Below are 20,986 nucleotides of genomic sequence, written 5' to 3' on the forward strand. Positions count from 1 at the left end.
TACTGCCTGCGCCCCCAGGGGTGTGCAATCAAGGTCGCACATTTCTCAACGTTTACCCCCAGGAATGCAGGAGCTGTCATGTTCCAATACTCCACGTGTTGTCAGAAGGCCAGCGGTACTTGTTTCCAGAGCCCTTGCAATGATGAGAATGCGTTGCTTCCTTCTGTGACTCTCCCCGGGGCCCAGGTCAGGCTATCAGCATTCCTATAGCATCTAATCACTTTGGAGGAAGCTGCCATCTAGAAGGCAATGCTGAGATGCCTCCAGGAATCTGGGCTCTAAATCATCCACCATGTATACAGTGGTGCCCTTACAGAATTGCAGCAAGAAGCTTTCTCTTTGCTTTTCTTCTTCCACCAAAGGACACCCTTTCCTTCCCTTGGAAAACCCCCAATTCTGAGGTAACAAAGCCCGAGGGAATGGGCTTTCGGTTGGGGAGAGGGGAAGCGGGTAAAAAGGTAAGCATGAAAGTGGTATAAAGCACCAGAGGCAATTCTTCAAAAGCCTTTTCACTTTGCCAGAAGGTTACTGTTGACAAATCTGAGCAACATACAAACCTCCACAATTTATCAAGCAAATATTAATTCAAGTGCTATTTTCTTCATCACTGATATTCTAAATCCTGGAAGATTGATATGGCTGGCAAGGTTGCAGGGATTCAGCCCATTTTTCTGTGAACATTTTGATCTAATGGAGCACAGCAAAGTTAGGTAGGGGGAAAGCTCTCAGCAGGGACAATGAATGTCTATATAATTTGACAGCAGGCTGTCTGCGCCTATCACGGGATGTGTCATTGTGTGTCTGTGCACCAGCTCAAGGAGACACCACAAAAAGACAGCAGAAGAGTCAGGGGCACATCACAGTGGGTTATAAGAAATTCATATGAAGGTTTGAAAAAAATGTCTTATAACATTAATAAAAAGTTTTAAATTGCCGGGTATGTACAACTTGCTAAGTTTGGGAGGGGGGTAGTTCTAATTACTGAGCTGACAAATATGAGCTATGCCTGGAAACGTTTTTAGCCCATTTTTATTTTAATATGTCTCAGGTGCAAAGAAGCATTTTTCTTTCAACAGAGCTGCTTGGTAATGTATTCTGCACATCTGACTTACAGACTTTTTTTTTTTTTTTAAGATTTATTTACTTTAGAGAGCAAGTGGGGGGAGGGGCAGAGGGAGAGGAGGAGAGAATCCTAAGCAGACCCTGAAGTGAGCACAGAGTGCCACGTGGGGCTCTTGATCTCCTAACCCTGAGATCACAACCTGAGCTGAATCCACAGAGTCAGATGCTCGACTGACTGTGTCACCTGGGCACCCCCAGACTTCCAGACATTTCTAAGTCTTATGCTTGTTTTCTAATAATAAGAACTGCTGAAGGTCATCTGGGGAAAGGATTTCCTTCTCTCAAGACCAACAATGTCTTTAAGGGAAGGGGAGAAACTGTTCTTGAGCAGCTGTATTAACCATGCCTCTTATTTTCTGTATTCTGATGCTTCAACATCCGGGGCCTGGCTGACCCTGAAGGTAATGCCCCTCCCAGAGATAGCCAGTTCCTAGAGATGGTAAAGAACTTGCCTGAGAGCGTACCTCTCATATACAAGCCAGCCGATCTATAGTATGCTGCCATCCACCTGCCTTGTCACCCCAGAGCCAGGCACCAGACAACTGAGGACAGCCTGCCTGCCCACAGCCTGCCGAAGGTACTCAGAACAGCCCATCCTAAACCTGTTTACCTTGCCTGGCCTGTTCCTTCCCATGGAAACCACCATAAAGCCTCCTGCCCAGCGTTCTCCCATCACTCCCCCTGCCTCCTGACCGACCCTGGTGCTCCCCCTGGAGTCCTCCCACTGTGCTGTGGCTGCTCTCTTCTCTCAGAAATGGTGAGTAACAGACTATCTTTTCCATGGCAGTCTTTCTCTGACCTGTTGGCCTCACCAGACCCAAATAATAATACAACCTACATTTTAAAGCAGCAGCACCTCTGATGGACTGTGGCTCAAAGAACAATTCTGAAGAAGAATTCTCTCTGCTGTGGCCTAAAGGGGTGAAGCCCTGTTTTTGAAGTTTTCCAAGAACGCACACCTCGCAGCAGGGAAAATTGGCCTGGAAAATGATTACAGGGTTACAGTGATCCTCTGTTTAGTGGAGGGAAGACCCATTGCCTTTGTAGGAGTCTTTATCACCCTGTTCCTTCTGCCTCCTGTGCCCCCTACACAAACACACACACACACACACACACACACACACACACACACACAGACACTACAAAACCTTTAAGATTTCCCAGCAGGGTACTCTCTGATATCTTGGCAAAGGGACTATGATTAACTGTATCTGAAATGTGCCCCTGGGGGAGTCACCAAACAAATCCTGAGCTGGTTGAGTTTAATGTTCCAATCTGGCCACATCTCTATCTTCACTTTGCTAGTTAAGAGCTTTTACCTTGGAATTCATGGGGGACACTTCAGGGTCAGAGTTACTAATATCATGCTCAAAAAAGGAATGGAAAACAGAACTCCTTGCATGGAGGGATGAACACATAGGGGGTGGGTGGCTCAGGACCGGAAGGGTCCATGACACTGGTACATTTCCCCTCCCCGACTTCACTACCACAATACATACTAACCAACAGATGCCCAAGATGGCCAACTCTTCGAAACACACATACAAGATGTAAGGCAGTTTGCCTTTTTGCGCTTTTTAATGAATTCCTGTTCATTGTTGCTGTACCCATAGAAAGTACTGAACAAATTGGAGGGCCCCGGAGATCACACCTGATTTCAATCCCAGTGATGAGATACATTATGTGCACTCATTTGGTAAGCTACAAACTCTGCTTTTCAATTGTCAGCACACAGTCTGAATGCAAGGAATAGAATGCAATCAAGTCCAAATCAGAGCGTCTGGACGTTAGAGTCTTGTTTTGAAAGAGAAATGGTCATAAATGAACAGCTGATTTAACCAATTCAAAAATGTATTACGTCTTGGCTAATGGAAGAAGTTAAGATCCCCACTTGTCCAGACTTGACTTGAAGCCAACTTTGCTGTATGTGGAGTTTGGGTGCTATTGCATTTTATTTCCTAAACCTTCCGAAAAGCCCAGCAACTACCTAGACCTGGAGCAGCAGTTGGCATTCCTCCTAGGATTAAAAAACATCAACTTCAAAAATATAAAGCCATTTACTGAGCTCAGTTAGTGAGAGTAATGCCTTTTCTGGAAAAATCCTAGTCCTCTTTCTTGAGCAACTCAGAAACAAGGAACACAGAAAATTAATCAAGGGGCCAACACGTGTGAAGAGGAGCCAAGTAGTTTCATCTGAATCAAGCAACACAAACTTGTTACTTATCCAAAGAAGGAGTAACTACTTACCAACACCTTGTCTTGATTTTACTTTCCCAAATCCAAACCATGAGAAATCTGAAAACCACAACAAAACATAAAATAAACTTCGAAAGAGAAGCGTAAACCAAGGGCATTCAGCAGTGTCCTTAGTGAAATAACAAAACTCTCTCAAGAAGCTCCATCGTGCACCAAAGCTTCCTCTCAAACGCCTGGACATGAATGCTTGAATTTTTGGTCAAGATTTATTTCTCATCCTAAGAACATAGACATTCAAATCAGATAAGATACAGTAGCCTGTCTTTGAGAAAAATGGCCAAAGCCCAAAGTTAATTGTTCTGAGTGGCTTGCTTGCTTACTCTCTCTCTCTCTCTTTCTCTCTCTCTCTTTCTTTCTTCTTCCTAAGTTTTGAATCATCTAAGCTCTAAGGGTGAAAACACACAACACACTTGACAAATGCACTATGATCTGAACCACAGCAATGTGGGAAAATAATAAGAGAAAACAGATCTTTGGTGAAGCGGAGACAGGCAGTAAAAAAAAAAAGGAACATGTAGTCCCATGCAAGAACTGACAGTTGGGCTAGATGGGGATTCAAGAAGAAAAAAAAGGGGATCTTAATTCTATATGGATTCTACCACTGACTTGCTGTGTGGCAATAGGCAGGTCACAGCAGTTCTGTGCCTCCTGTACCAACACAAAGCTCCACTAAGCACGTGTAAATAAAGATCTGACAAATGCTTGGAGGTCTTCCAGGGAATAAAGCCACAGTGAAATGTCTTTTTGTTTCCTGGGCTTAACTCTTCCCTTCTACGAAATTTCCACTGGGTTCAAAGTGAACTCTACACAGCAGGGAAATCCCTGGATAAGAGGCGGATAAAGGGAAGGGAGCCCAAATAAGTAACTGTGTTTCTCAGATCTTGGGATCTATAGTGATTTTTGCAGGCCATGAAGATATAAAGCTGCATAGAAGAGCCAATTGAAGTGAAACAATGTATATGAAAACTCTTTGCATGCTCAAAAATGCCTCACCAAGTTGTCATGATTACTCTTGTTTCCAGTAGAAGTTAACCTTCCTCCTCTGGTAGCCTACAACTTTGGCTCTCCAAACTCTAAGGCGATTTTTACTTCTTATTGATATTCCTCTGAATGTTTTTTTCCAGGTTTTAGAAGACAGGATGAAGGTCTGGCCTCTATCCAATGTCAAATAAAGATCCCTTTGCCCGGAAGACAGTGAACCTCATTCACTGTGTCCTCTGTCTAGTGAGGCAGGGCTGTGCTGTGGCTTTCTTAGTTACCACTAATCCCTTTGAAAATGGAGTGCATTTCCTACTGGTCAATTTTTGTTTTTCTATATTTGTTTGATTTATATAGTCTTCATTAAACAGTTGATTGAATTTCTTAAGACTGCCTTTCTCACTTGAGTATTCTTTTTATCAAAATTGTTTCTATCCTACAGAGAACCCACTGAAAGACAAAGCTGTAGCAGTCCCTCACTGACTGTACATTTCAGATATTGTCAATCATTATAATAAACATAACTGCAAGGGACACCTGTCCATCCCACCTTTCAAAAATCATTCCTTCAAGACAAATCCTAGAAATGGAACGAATGAGTCCAAAGAGATGAATAATGTTAAGGTATCCAAGAAATGTAATTCAACTGCTTTCTTGCTATATCTGGTCTTTCTTTTAACAACAGTCTGTGAGGAAGCAGGAGTGTATTTCCATACTTCACTCAGTGGGAAATGAAAGGGTGAATCATTTTCTGCTTCCATCCTGCCATTGGTGTGTTTCCACCTAACTGAACAGTGATAGCAAATACTCTGCTCTCGTCTTTGCCACACAGAACACCTCATACCCCACATCTTCTAGGCTGGCATTGGGCATGTAAGGAGAACACAGATATGAAGAGGGTCAGAGCCCCTCTGACGTGTCTAGACATTATAATTTAAGAAGTGCCTCCCCCACGCAAGACCCTTTTCCCTTCATCCGCAGCCATACCTTATGACATATCATCCTTTGTTCCTTGACAAGGAACTAAGATAGACTTAGCAAAGGTCACGACATGTAGTAACTGAGAGACTCAAATCTGGGTTTTTTCGTTTCTTTCACAGTTGCCTTTCCAATCTTCCAAAATGCTTAGCCAGAATTAGCCAAAGTTGACATTACATTCAGGATTCAATTTTATATATAGGAAAGCACTAATAGGTAGTCATTCTTTCTCACTCATTTATTCAATAGGTGTGAACCTGTGTAAAACCTCTGGACATGAGTGACTCCGTTTGGAGACTAACACTTCATCCTGTTTTTTGAACAATGTTTCGTATTGAGCTACTGAACCAAGCAAAAGTGTCATGACTGAACCCAGGGCTGCTGAATCCACATTCTGGATAAAGACTGGACACTCTGCAGAAGATGTTCTCCTAGGAATGGACGTAATGTACTCAGAAAACCAACAATATAAAGTGTAATTAATTACATCTTCCAACCATAACGTTTGGAAAACCAACATAAGTATGTTCTAATATTTCTGTAATCTGCTAATAAAGATCCCTGGCTTGTATTCCTCAATGGGACACAGTTGGGGTCGCTCCCTGAATCTGTGCTCCCAAAGCTATGATTCTAAGACCCTTCCCCCAAAAGCTTTTGTTTTTTTTTTCAATTCTTCCTTTTTTTCTTGGTCAACATATGGATAACAGAGAATTCAAAGATAAATGAACTGCCCTCATTTGGGCGGCCCTCAGGGTGCTGACAATTAAGGATTAGCTCTCTGAGAAGTATGTCTAGGGTGCATGGGGACTCAAAGGAGGAGCGTGTAATCCAATCTAGGGGAGTGGTCAAGGGAAAGTTCTCTAGCTTCTGGGTAACAGATTAGAATTACCCAAAAAGGGGAAAACCAGAGAGGGGTACTGTCACTGTCCGCTTAGAGTTAGAGTGGGGAGCTCTCTATGTTTCAAGGGAGTGATATATCTGGAAAGGGTAGGAAACTGAGAAACAGAAGCAAAGACCAGGCCAAGAGTTGGGGCTTTATAATGAAAATTGCAGGTAGGCTCTAAACAAAACAAAACAGCCTTGGGCCAGGCAGTAACATGATCAAGTTGAATTACAGAAAACTCACTTTGGCTGTAGGAACAAAACAGGATTCTGAGAAGGAAAGACTGAGGTCAGGAGACCTGCTAAGGAAGCTTCTACAGACATCAAGCCATGAGATAGCTGTGGCCTGAACCAGGTTCTGGGGAGGAAACAGGAGATGGCCGTTAGGCATATTTAGGGGACTCAGTAGGACTTGGCAACTCATTGCATGTTGAGGCGAATATGGGAAGTGAACAAGGAAGGTTTTGGGTTTGGACAATAGAACATATGTTCTATTATGTTCTATGCTACTGCCCAGTGTCTGCAAGGAACTTAGAACTCAGCTGAATGGCTAACATAAGAGCATGGGTGTGGGGCACAAACCCCAGATAAAGCGTCTCTGTGGAAAAACATTCAGTGTTTGGGCCTCAGGTTTGGAACTCAGGACACAGGTCGAAGGCCCAAGTTCTAGAGCTCACAGTCTAACTGGAGAACACAAGCTGGATGCATACCTAGGACACTTTTCTTGTTTGGGCAAATAAAACACCTTCTTTTGCAGGCACAAATGAAAAGGCTTCCAACTGCAGCTAACTTTTGACAAGCTTAATCCTAAATTGCTAAAATATGTCGAGGTTCTCTTTAGCAGTGACACGATTATTATGAAAAAGAGAATAGAATTTTCTTGGCCATTGCCCAGATTTCTTAGAAAATGTGAGAGACCAGATATAGCAAGGTCACATTGGTCCTCTCCCCCTGCCCTCCTCCCCACGGAAGCTGTCCGTTCTTCGATGGGGCTTTCTTGATGGATTCAAGCAGTAGTCTTAAAACCTTAATACGAAATTTCACCAGCAAAATTCTCCCACGAGGCCAAAAAGAAACAATTTCTCAATTTCCTGTGATGTTTCACCCATTGGGAGTAGAGTCCTGCCAAGCATTCTTTTATTTTCTGTTTAATAAGAGACACTTTATTCACTGCAAAATAAAGGGCCCCTTCAAAAGCAAATGTAGTTGCAGTGAGCTTAAAGGAACTTCTCTTTCTGCAATCTAGACTAACAAAGACTCTAAATTATGAAATTAACCAATTAAGTCCTTCTCGTATTGAAGAAAGTTCGATCTTCCCTGACCAGAGAAAGGAGAATGCAGAAAAAAAAAATAATGCATTAACACATTAATAACTCTAAGAGAAGATCCAAAGTAAGTGGTAATAAAGATTGCTTTTCAACTGTCTCTCAAAGGAAACAGCTAAAATTTAGGGGGCTGGAAAAGAGTATTTATGATATAGGTGAGAGAATCAGGGGCAGGAATGAGAAACAGGCAAGGTGGAAGAAACCCAATATTCCCCACGGTTGCTGAATCACACAGACTCTAGATGTGATTGTCAGAAGGGCTCTGATCTCCAGACAATATGCTTCTGGATTTTTTTTTTATATATTTCTAAGTTTTTAGAAAAATTGTTTTCATATGTTAGGAGACAAATCAGCTTTCCTTCCTTTTAACTCCAGAGAAATTAAAATTTGCTGTGTTCTCAAATGGAATTTCTTCGTTTCTTAAAGCAAGACTCACCACCCTCTACCCCAAGAAAAGCATCTCTAACACTGTAATGGGAGCAAATGGAAAAATGCAATTCACTGACAGCCCTTACTTCACCTCCAACTTCTGGTGGCCACACCCTCCCTAAAAAAATAAGTGAATGAGGAGCCTCTGAGCTGCTTCTCCCCTCTAGGAAAAAACAAGCCCAGAGTAGACACTCAGTAAGTGCTTGAATGAGTGGCCCAGTGCCTATTACCCCAAAGAACCAGGAGGACTGGTCATCGGAGTGGAAGGGAAATGAATGCAAAGAATCACTTTGTTGATGATACAATCATCTCCCTTTCCAACTGACACATAATCGAAGTGAGCAAGTGTTTATTTCAAATGAATTCCAGTTCTTCCAACTCTTCAGGGCACAGAACAGTGGAGTCTGGAGCCAAGATTCTACTTCCACTTAGTCTTAATCTTTTATTCAAGGACACAGCCTTTGCATAAGTACCATCGGCACAGGCCAGGAGGAGGGTTTGTTTTTAGTTAACAGGTTCTGGACATCATGTACAGAGTCCTCCTGCCCAAATCCTCATTGGCTTCTTCCCTTTCCTTCCTTCAAACCTCTGACATGACTTATTATACCATTCTCTAGGAAAAGTAACACTGAACACCTCCAGTGTGACAAACATAAAAAAACATATATGTGTACATTAATGGCTGCAAGTGCTATTTGCCTTCTGAAAGCTGTATTTTTCTGGGGCCATAGTGAGACTATGCATTCTGTACCTCCTTGAGGTTGGTTGTAGTTGTGCCATTGAATTGTAGCCAATGAGAGGTGAACAATGATGGTACCACTTCCAGGCCAGCCTGTCAAGACTTCCTATATGTGTCACTCCCTGGTCTTTCCACTACCATTGGTCCAGAATGGAAACAATACTTGGTAGGGAGCTTTTGCAAACTAATGCATGTAGACAAAATATATATATATATATATATATATATTCCCAATCCTGCACATGAATTCAACATCATGCTTTCATGTATGTTTGTGTCTTTCTTTTTTTTAAATTTTTAAAATTTATTTATGATAGTCAAACACAGAGAGAGAGAGAGAGGCAGAGACATAGGCAGAGGGAGAAGCAGGCTCCATGCACCGGGAGTCTCCAGGATCGCGCCCTGGGCCAAAGGCAGGCACCAAACCACTGCACCACCCAGGGATCCCCTGTTTGTGTCTTTCTAGAGCAAAAGTCCACATATTTCACTGGATTTTCAAAGGGTTTTTCACTGCAAAATTCTGAGAAACACTGAAATTTAAATAGTTTTGCAAAGATGTAAATGCATAGTATTCTACATTTGGGTCCTATTTTAATTATGTTCCTGGTCAACAGTTGAATCTGGGTGCTGAGAACCATACACCACCTCTCAGCTGGACTTCAACTCACGTCCTGCTCCACTCTCACCTCCCCCCAATCTATTCTCCATGGAGCTTCCAGAATAATCATTCTCAAGTAGAAATCAGATGACCACATTCCCCCATTTAACTTCCTCTAGGGGTTTCTCGAATTTAGTATAAACTTCTGATCCTCACTATAGAGTCCTGCGTGACATCGCTTTAGCCATCTCCCATGAAGCCTACACTCTGGCCTCTTTCCTGTTCCTTCTCACTTTGCACATTTTCTTGCTTCCTCCCAGAATCTTCTTCTGGGCTCTCTTCCTGCCTAACCACTGCTCAGCCTTCAGGTTTCAGGTCAAGCCCTGCATCCTCAGCCAGGTCTGAACCTTACAGCTTTAGCCAGAAGGCAGTGACTGGCTTAGACGAGGCTCCCCCCTAAGCAGACTCTGACCCAAGGCCTCCAGCGCAGGCAGGGAAGGAAGCCGGCAATGGAGGTCTTATCCAATGGGGCTCACTGTGTGCAACTGGAGTTCAAATCCCTGGAGGTCTCCGGGAAACGGTAGTGAATGCATCTCAGAGTCATCCCCACCAAAGGTGGGGAAGCTGGGTCGTTTACACTGCAGCTGTATCTGCCCCTGTTCCAGGACTTTTGGCTAGAATAAAGCACCAAAGCAGAGAGTCATGGGTGCTGGCAGCAGGGCACAGTGGGCAGGCACAGGCGGTAGATGCCGAGCAGGTACAGGTGGGACACCAACAAGCATTTGCTACAGGGATCCTATCTACGTAGTGTCTCTTGCAGAGACCCTCAAGAAATATTTGTCCAATAAATGAAAACATTTCTTTAAAAAGCATAATAAAAATAAGTTCAGCAAGTCTAATGAAAATGCCAATATGCAGATTATACACTCAACATAAAAATTGCTGGTTTACAAATATATTTGCTATCCCTCTGAGGCATTCATGGCACTCTAATGGAACCTCACTGAGGACAGTATTTAAAGATGAGTACTGAGAACCTAGCACTCCAGGCAGGAGTGTGGAGTAAAGATGCTGGACTACATGTCGGAGGGGCGGGGGCAGTTCTCTATAAGAAACAAACCGCATGGCCTTGAGTGAGTCACTTTCCCCTCATAGGCTCTGTTTCCTACACCATGAAGATAGAGGTTGAGAAAAGGCATTGAAGGTTCATTCAAGCTCAAGCAGTCTCTAGTACTAATAATTAGGCACATATGACTGAGAACAGATTGCCACACGGCCTTATATAGCTTCCCTGAGCATGGGTATTTTGGGAATGTGAGATCATGTGCAATTTAAAGAAAAGCACTCAGTCAACTGGCCTAGATTTTCTCCTGCTAAATAATGCTCAGATGCTTTTGGGTCACTATATTCCCATCTTGAATATAGAGAAGGGCCTGGCTGTACAAAAGCAATTTTAGAAAACAGTACTTACTAAATACTCGCTATATGCCAGGAAAGTTACGGGAGATTAGATATTACTTTAATTAGGAAAGATTCGTCAGCTTCTATTGCCATATTAAAAAAATAAAAGCAGACCAAAGCTTTAAATCCTACAGACTTAAAGTTCAGAAGCCTCAAGTGGCAAAAGATGAAACCAGACTTGCTTGGAATGTGGCAAAATGTCCTGATCCCGTATATCAAACACTTAGCTTTAAGTCAAAAAATGCCGACTACTTTCCTCTTTCATTTAGAACACGTGGAGTATTTCCAAGAAAATCCAGTTGGTCCACACCTTAGTTATTCACAATTAAACTGTATAAAGCATTGTTGTTCCTTTTTTTTAATTTTAATCTATTGCAAATTCCAAAGGCTTTTTTTCTTTAACAAAGGTGGTCATAGTCTTCCCTGGGCATGTGTAAAAAAAAAAAAAAATGGAACCTGAAACTCCTAATAATTAGTTTCCAAGCTGGGAACTTTGAGAAAAGCAGGGGAAAGGCAATCTCTATATAACAATAAGAGTTGACAGACGTGAGAGAGTTATATCAAAGCTTTGTCTTTCTAGGGTACAACCCTAGTGAGAGCTCAAGATGCTTTCTACACACACTTTTTTCCCCTTTGGCCACAAGCTCCCTGAAGGGAAGGGAAGGCAGGTGATGTCTGGGAGCACACACCCCAAATCTCCTTGTTAAAACTGCAAAACTGTTGGGTAGATGACTGGCTGAGATTCACCCCCAAACTCTCCTTTCTCTGCAGAGCAATATTGGTAAGCTCAGAGCAAGTGTTTGCAAAGGAAATTGGTTGAATATCAGGGAATCATCCTAGAAGTGATATTACTGACCCTCAAAGAGAATGACAAACCCATAAGGTCTGGCAAACACTTTATGTCAAATTCCCATGAGCTTTTGTTTCCATGGAGAACCAAAACAATGACTCAGACCTTGGCTGACTTGCTCAGACCTGTCAATTGTGCCCAGGTGCCAAGTGAGGCCAAAAGGAAGGGAGGCTACTCTCTCCACTCCTCCTTCCACAAGGTTTGCTGCCACATTAAATGCATTTGGAAATGCCTTTGCAGTGTCTGCTATATATTTATATTTATAGTTACATTTGTATTTAGCATACATTATTTATATTTATATGTATAGAGCATGCAAATTATCTCTCTCTCTTTTTTTTTAGTTCCTCTAAGCTAACATTTGCTATAGTTAATGCAGAGGACTGTGTAGGAATTTTTTGTGGTTGTATTATGGAATTTGGGAGGGAGAAAGAGGACGGTAGCATTTCTAACCATGATTCCACCATAGGATATTCTCCACTTTTAATTGTACTAAAATTTTTCCTGTTGATCTGGGAATGTGATGACCTGTTTGTGTCATCCTTTGGCATCTTTGTCTTTCTTTTCAATGATCCGCTGTCTCCCTTCCCATCCTTCCACCCACCTCCACACTCTTGAATTCCAGCTACGGTCGGGGAATGTGTAAGGCCAATACAATAGATGGGATGTTTATTTAATTTTATTACTGAGTGATCTTCTATTAGGAAGTTTCCATAATGGAATAGAACATAATAGGATTATACACACTTATAAAGCTGGGTGCTGAATAAAAGTAATTGAATAAAATGACCATAAATAGAACAAAATGAAAACCAATTGTTTAGGATGGAATGTCGGTCACACATGAATTAACCATCGGCCGCTCCCAGCTTCCTATCACAGGAGGTGGCAACACAATGCCAGTGGAAGAAACCCAAACCCATAAGACCAAACTGAATTTCTTTCTTTAGTGTTTTCCCACCAAATGCCCCACAACTCTTTAAGATCCACTGCTTTTCTGGAAACAAATCAACATTGACAGGGTAGGTCAGTGGTTCTCAAAGGGGGATGGTATTGCCTCCCAGGGGAAGGTCAGTAATTTCTAGAGACATTTGGGGTCATCACAATGGGAAGGGTAAGATGGAGGGTATGTGCTACTGGCATGTAACAGTTGGAGGTCAGAGATGCCTGGGTGGCTTAGAGGTTGAGCATCTGCCTTTGGCTCAGGGAGTGATCCTGGGGTCCTGGGATGGAGTCCCACATCGGGCTTCCCTTAGGGAGCCTGCTTCTCCTTCTGCTAATATCTCTGCCTCTCTCTGTGTCTCTCATGAATAAATAAACAAAATTTATAAAAACAAACAAACAAAAAAACCAAAAAACACATGGAAGCTAGAGGTGCTGCTGAACAGCCAACAATGGACAGTCCCCCATAATAATGGATTAAAAGGTCAATGGTGCCAAGATTGAGAAACACTAGCCTAGGTCATGGGCCATCCCTCAACCTTTTTTTCTTTGTTAAAAAGACACCTTAGCTTGTCTACACTCACTGTCGCCAAGGGAGTTCAGTCTTCCCTCATGTTATTCCAATATTCTTGTCACTGGGATCCTTGCTGCCAGTCCCCTCCTGGGGGCTCTGTTTTTTTCACTTCTGCTGCTCCCAAACACCAACACCAGAGAAAGCTGTTCTGGCCCTACAACTGAGGGGCCATGCGGTGTGGACAGGAGCCAGGTTTGGACTCCAAGTCTTGGGTTTGAGACTTGGACCCACCATTTCCTGGCAGACACCCCACAGTGACTGGGTTTCTCCAAGAGTCTCTCCTCGGAGCAAAAATCACTGCCTTGCTCACCTGACAGGCCTGCTTTAGGATCACACGATCTGATGTGTCTGTAAGGAAATAATAAAGTCCATACTCCTCAATATTCAAAACCTTGTCCTGGCCCCACGACCTGGCCCCAGCTTTATCACTTATGGCACCCCTTAACATCCTCCAGATTCCAGTTAAACTGTTAGTTTGCTTTCCTTAAGTGAATATGCCTTGAATTCCCCTAATTCTCCATTAATCCACTTGAAAACTATTCTTTGACCACTTGATTGATGCAGAACAGTGTGACAAATGCTGGGTTTATTAGGCAGAGTAGAATAAAATAATCACAGTTGCATCTAAATTCTGTGTCATACATCCATGAAGGCAAGAGAAACAAAAGCAAAAATGAACTATTGGGACTTCATCAAGATAAGAAGCTTTTGCACAGCAAAGGATACAGTCAACAAAACTAAAAGACAACCTACAGAATGGGAGAAGGTATTTGCAAATGACGTATCAGATAAAGGGCTAGTTTCCAAGATCTATAAAGAACTTCTTAAACTCAACAGCAAAGAAACAAACAATCCAATCATGAAATGGGCAAAAGACATGAACAGAAATCTCACAGAGGAAGACATAGACATGGCCAACACTCACATGAGAAAATGCTCCGCATCACTTGCCATCAGGGAAATACAAATCAAAACCACAATGAGATACCACCTCACACCAGTGAGAATGAGGAAAATTAACAAGACAGGAAACAACAAATGTTGGAGAGGATGTGGAGAAAGGGGAACCCTCTTGCACTGTTGGTAGGAATGTGAACTGGTGCAGCCACTCTGGAAAACTGTGTGGAGGTTCCTCAAACAGTTAAAAATAGATCTGCCCTACGACCCACCAATTGCACTGCTGGGGATTTACCCCAAAGATACAGATGCAGTGAAACACCAGGACACCTGCACCCCAATGTTTTTAGCAGCAATGTCCACAATAGCCAAACTGTGGAAGGAGCCTCGGTGTCCAATGAAAGATGAATGGATAAAGAAGATGTGGTCTATGTATACAATGGAATATTACTCAGCCATAGAAATGACAAATACCCACCATTTGCTTGGATGTGGATGGAACTGGAGGGTATTATGCTGAGTGAAATAAGTCAATCGGAGAAGGACAAACATTATATGTTCTCATTCATTTGGGGAATATAAGAAATAGTGAAAGGGAATAAAGGGGAAAGGAGAAAAAATGAGTGGGAAATATCAGAAAGGGAGACAGAACATGGAAGACTCCTAACTCTGGGAAACAAACAAGGGGTGGTAGAAAGGGAGGTGGGTGGGGGGTGGGGGTTACTGGGTGAGGGGAATGAGAGTGGCACTTGACAGGATGAGCACTGGGTGTTATTCTGTATGTTGGCAAATTGAAAACCAATAAAAAAAAATCAGAAAAAAATAAATTGTGTCATTTTGCCAGCTGTTTTTTTTTTCTACCTGAAATGTAACCTTCAAGCTATATTTTTGACCATTAGACTCCATTCATCCAACAAAATCCACCTTAAAAGTCACTCCATCAGGAACCAGTTCTTCATTTCCCCAAATCAGAAATACTCCTGTTGACATGGAGGTTGTTTGTCTCACAAAAAATACCACATTCTCCAGTGTATTAATTATTTATATAATTGTATTTCTCCCATTAGATTTTGAACACTCTGAGTTGAGAAATCTTATTCAGTTCTTCTCCCTCTTCCATAAGAGCTTCATAACAGTTACAACAGTGTCAGGCAGGGCGCTTTACACATGGTAGGTAAGTCAGTAAATAGCTCCATTGCTGAAGGATTTAAAAATAGGGCATGGGATGTCCCCCCAAATATAGTAGAGACTGTGTTGTACAGCAAAAGCTAGACAACAGTAGGGACATTCATCACCGTTGACTACCGTCCTCTGTATTTCCAAAACACACTGTTCTTTCCCTATCATAGCTCATCTCACTGTGAATTTTAAGTATCCACTTACTTGTTGTAACCTCTCCTCGAACTCTAAGTTCTTTATAAGCAACAAATATTTGTATCCTGTCTCTCTATCTAGAGCACTGAGCACAGTGTCTGGTATATTTTGGGTGCTTCACAAAAATTTGTTGAATGAATAAATGAACGAATTCCAACTTCTCACCTTTGCATTCTTTGATCAACAGCCAAATCTGGTTATAACATGGGTTCATGGCTATGTCATTCACTGCAATGCTCTCCTCTCCTTTCTGGCCCAGCAGACGATTGGACCCTCTCTTCCCTACCAATCCATGGTGTTTGCTTATGTCAATGAAAACACAGTAGAAATAACCTGTATCACTTTTAGGCAGAAGATTTAACAGTCAGCCCTGGGTTTTCCATTCTCTCTTCCTTCTGCCACAGTGAACTATGAAGCCTCATGTTTTGGTGGTAGGATCCTAAAGTCCTGGGTTTCTAAGAAGCTAAGATAAAGAAAGGCCTCCTGCCTACCTATGCTGTATATGCAGCATACACATAATCTTTTCTGTTTTAAAGGTTGTTTCTGCAACCTAAACTAGCCTATTCTGACTGTTATAGGAGTGAAGTTCCAGGTGTGCTTTATTAAGAGGCAGTCCTACCTATATAACTATGGGTTTTTATTGTTTTTAGGATTATTTATTTATTTATTCATGAGAGACACAGAGAGAGAGGCAGAGACACAGGCAGAGGGAGAAGCAGGTTCCATGCAGGGAGCCTGATCCCAGGTCTCCAGGATCAGGCCCGGGGCTGAAGGCAGCGCTAAACCGCTAAGCCACCCAGGCTGCCCTGGGGTTTTATTTTATAAAAGGACTCCAAGATGTGTAAGAGAGCACCTGCCCACAAAAATACCCCCTAACACACATACAGGTGTGTACATAAATATGTAAATGTTAATGATAAGTAATGCAAAAAATTTTTTTAACTCATTGTAACTCATTTTGTGAGATGAGTTATGACCTTGTAAACAAGCCACATAGAAGGCCATGCCTTTGTTCCAAAGACACTGCCTGTTTGTCACGTTTTTTTGAGCTTGTCTTCAGGAGTTATTTTGAATTAACATAGCAGAGTCTACCAACTATAGAGATCTTCATTATTTGAGGGGAAATTCTCATATTTTTAATAGTCAAAGATAATTTCGAACCAGGTCTGATGGAATATGCAGGTGACTAAGCTGGGTCACATTACCATTATTAAAAATATCAAGGTGTCTGATTCTATGGGCTCAGGCCTCTCTTTTTTGCGAAGTTCATAATTTTTCACTAAAGGCACTTCTAAAGGATGAGTTCCAAAAGGGCTTCTGTCTGGTAATTCTCATGTTTTTTATAGATTTAGAATCATAACTAAATGTTCATCTCCAGGAACCAAGAAGGTCCCTACATCTGTGGTCATTAAACAGATCCAAAATGATCAGCTACATGGCTGGGTGTTCTTCTCTACATGCATTAGAAGCTAACTAAGCACATTTACTCTCAGACTATAAATCCATGAAAACAGTAGACTCCTGATGGATAAGAGCCCACCTAAACACGATGGATTAGAGATGCACAGCTGGGGATTATTGTTTTCATTTGTCTTCTGGATTGTATACCCCCCAAATCCATGTGTTGAAGCCCAAATCCCCAGTGTGGCTGTATTTGGGCTTTAAGGAGGTAATTAAGGTTAAATGAGGTCATAAATGTGGAGTGCTAACCTTATAGGGCTTGTGCCCTTATAAGAAAAGACCTCAGAGCTTGCTTTCTCTACAAATCACAGAGGAAAGGCCATGTAAGGACACAGTGGGCAGGTGGCCATCTGCAAGCCAGGAAGAGGGCCTCACCGGGAACTCTACTGGCTGCCCCTTGACCTTGGACTTCGACACTCTAGAACTGTGAGGAAATAAACATCTGTTATTTAAGCCAACAAATCTGTGATATTTTATTACAGTGACGTGAGCAGAGTGTTCTAGTTTGTTTGTTTTGTTTGTTTATCCTTGTTGCTGTTTGGATTGCCATCCTGCATGTACTTCCTCTTCCTTAACGTGTAATGATTTTCATTTGGTTATACACCCACCCCCAGGCAACTAGTGTGATTCAAGATGGAACCAATGTCTCAAACATAAAAAAAAATCAGCAGTTCTACTTCCAGCCCACTGAGAGGGAGAACTGGCAGGCAGTCTGATCAAGACCAAACCTAAGATGCGTGTACAGTTGATGCAAGAGATGTGTTTTTCCTGCTGAATGGGCGTCCTGGAGGAATGTAGCATCAGGAGTGGATAGAAGGAGTCATCTTTGCTGTAACCATAAGAGAAAGGTTTTTTCCAAATAGAGCCAATCCAAGGCAAGAGAGCTAAAAGGTGGATCCTGCTCACAGAGTTTGGGCCTCAGATCAAGCCAGATCCAGAGCTTGGTATTTATTGCTGAAGACATTTACAACCATAACCCACCAAACTAATACAGGGACGGGCCAATAGTGGTCTTAACTGTCAGCAAGTCAGACCTGCATCACCAGAGGCCAGAGTGAATGGGTGCCCTCTGTTCTTTCATGCACCCAAGTGGTACTGCCCTAAGCTAAGTTTGGACGGACCTGTTCCAGAGATGTAAATGTCCTGCTCTTCAATGGCCTGTTTGACATGATGAAAGGCTTTGGGATTTCAATGACTTTGACTCCTCTGGAGATGGGAGGACAGCCTATGTTAGCAATTTGCATGGGCATTAATAGACATATACTTTAGCTATTCAAATATTTAACTAGCTCTTTTGTTGGTGTTTTGAATCCCAAAAGGCTGCAGCTGCCTGTTTGTGTCTGTTGTGCCTTTAAGGGGCTTGCTGATTCAGTAGGATCCCTTGAATGCATTAATTAGCCTTCTCTCATTTTCCCAGCCCATGCCTACGAAGAAACGAGCATTTGCAGCTCCAATTGCCGAACGATGTAAGTCTTGAGGGTACCAGCTAAATAGAGGCTCAGAATTGCCTGCTTTGTGATGGGCAGTTTTATGCTGGCAGCAGCCTGCATGGCAAGGGGTGTGTGGCTGCATGATTAATTTATTGGCTATCACTACTGGCAGGCGAAGGAAACACGGGCCCCGGATTAAAGTGTAACAGGGGAGATAGGGCATTAATCAGCCCAGGTACATGAGTCAGAAAGACATAAGGATCCAGAGAAAATAAAATGTTATGGAAGGCTGGAAAATGATTTATCATTTTTAATATATATCATCTAAACCCACTCTTTATAACCGCTTGTCAGCCTCCACGTTATAAAGACTCAGACAGGAGAAGACTCCTTCCTTAAACATGAAAGTGAAAGATGCTGGTGGGGAAAATAAAGAAGCATGAAGAACGAACAGACTGTAAAAGAAAAAAAAAGTGTTCATTTTAAAGTAAATTTCTACTCCTTTCTTTTTAAATGATTTAGAAATATGGCTTTTGCTTGGAAAAACTGCATTCTATCGGTCAGACTGGAGGGAAGATGAAAGTCTTGTCCACGAGAGCCAATTTATCAGATCATTTCCGAAATTATTATGATATGAGAAAATGTACTTTCAAAGAGTAAGTGTGCGTGGTGGGCTGACCTGTTAATCCAACCAACTGAATGACTGTTAACTAAGAAGCCTTGAGCTGGAAGGTTGGTTCTGCATCATCAAGCATTCTCAGAATTGGACGTTAGCAAGAATAAAGTCTAGATTGGGTTGAAAATTGTATGAAAAGAGGCATCCCTTCCTTTGTTAGCAGTTACTGTTCCTCCTTGGCTTTTTTCAACCCAAGAAATTATAAGAACCATCTTTGGGAAGGCTTCCCTTTGGGTAATGGGCACACACAAAAAATAACAAGCATCCTTTTGTATTCTGCAACATTTTACAACTGCTAACAGTTTTTCCCAGTTCCCCTCTGGAAATGTCAGGTGTCTGTAGCACAGGCAGAGAGAGGTGGAGGACTTAAGCAAGTTACTCAGAAAGGTTGGGAAATGTAATGATCGAAGATATTAGGGGGTCTGTTGTCTACTCCTTTATTTTATCCCCTTCACAAAAATTCTTTGGCTTGGTCTGAACATGGGAGGAGTTTGTGCTATGTCTATAAACACAGAGCCCATTGCTTTTTTGTGAATAGTGATAGCTCCATGCTCACACTGGGCTGTCTTGCCTCTGCATCTTGACTCCATGTCCCTGCTAATGTCTATCTCTTTCCCAGTTTCTCCTATCTATCTTTTGCTGCTCAAGAGTCACCTCCTCCAGGATACCTACCTAAGCACTTCAGATTGGACTACAGTTTCTCCTCTCTGCTCACATAAATTTTTTTGCATAAAATCTTGATGATACCCATGTATTGTAATGGTCTTATCACTGATTTTTGTCCTCAATTAGATGATAAATTCTTAGAGCAGAAACTTCTCATCTTCCAAGGGTTTATTCCTATGTAGAGGCTGGCTTAAAGCCTCCATCTCTGGCAACAGACCCTGGCAGGGCTGAGGCATCACACTGCACCCTGATAGTGCCCCATAGAATTGCTCAGCTCAGGGCAGGGTCACGCTACATATGGCATACCATTAGTGATCCATGCCTCTGAGCTCGAGCTCTTAGTCTTCAAAAATCTACCCATCTGTAGAGCCCCAAACAGTGAAGGACAATAGATAGATGCCTCTATGTGAAGGACTATGAGCAATAAGAAAGGTCAGAAGTTTAGGAGACCTCCTGGTGGCTGGTGGAATCCTGCACTGGGCAGGGAGGCAATCAGAGAGATGCGGTGTATGGGACACATGCCTTATCTACTTCCCAAGCCTTCCTGAATACTCCAGGTACAATGCTGCTTGACTATTATTGAGCCAGAGAATCCATCCATCAACTAAAAATGTTTAGATTGGGGTACCTCGGTGGCTCAGTCAGTTAAGCGTCTGCATTTGGCCCAAGTCATGATTCTAAGGTCTTGGGATCCAGACCTACAACAGGATCCCTGTCCCTGGGGGAGTCTGATTCTCCCTCTGCCCCTCTCCCCCAGATGCTCATGCTTACTCTCTCTCTCTTTCAAGTAAATAATTAAAATATTTTTAAAAAATAAAAAATGTTTAGATTGAAAACCTACTGTGTGCAGTATTATGGGAAAGGCTAGCATTTACTGCATTCTTCCTATGCATGACCCGGCATCTTACTTGATTGTCACCATTACAGCATCAAGTAGGTATGATCCCCATCCCTCAGGCACAGAGGAATAAAAAATCTTTAGGTCACACAGACGGAAATGAAGCAACATAAACATGTAGTCAAGAATTAGTCAGAAAGCCTGGATCACAGACATAAGCAGAGGGTCATCCAAGTACATCCCCTCTCTTGTGCCTCTCCTTTCCCTGATACTCACCGTCTTTCATAAACTTCTGGAAAATTGGGTGTTGGTGGTCTAAGATCTCATAACCATTGTATTGGCCCTAGCAATGGGTCTAGAACTCAGCCATCCATTTGTTCTCCTAGAAGTTCAATGAGGCCTACCCTCCACCCCCAATTTAACCTAAAAGAACAGAAGGTTCTAATCAGTGCTACCAGGTGGTGATGATGCCAGGACCATGGACAAAGTGCGATTCCAACTCTCACATAG

General features: G+C 42.4%; 1 protein-coding gene across 13 annotated transcripts in view; it reads right to left on the minus strand.

The window, feature by feature from the left end:
• The window catches only part of NTRK2 (neurotrophic receptor tyrosine kinase 2), a 329,075-nt gene that overhangs the window by 145,836 nt on the left and 162,253 nt on the right, over positions 1 to 20,986 (minus strand). For 11 of the 13 annotated variants that reach the window (XM_049116166.1, XM_025423180.3, XM_035700259.2 and 8 more), the window contains one exon: positions 3,370 to 3,417. The exons of the other annotated variants lie outside the window; for them this stretch is intronic. In XM_049116166.1, coding sequence (XP_048972123.1) covers positions 3,370 to 3,417 — 48 coding nt within the window. The remainder of the gene's footprint in view (positions 1 to 3,369; positions 3,418 to 20,986) is intronic. 13 annotated transcript variants of the gene reach the window in all.

Source organism: Canis lupus, chromosome 1 (assembly GCF_003254725.2).
Source record: "Canis lupus dingo isolate Sandy chromosome 1, ASM325472v2, whole genome shotgun sequence".
In the NCBI taxonomy this organism is placed as follows: Eukaryota; Metazoa; Chordata; class Mammalia; order Carnivora; family Canidae; genus Canis; species Canis lupus.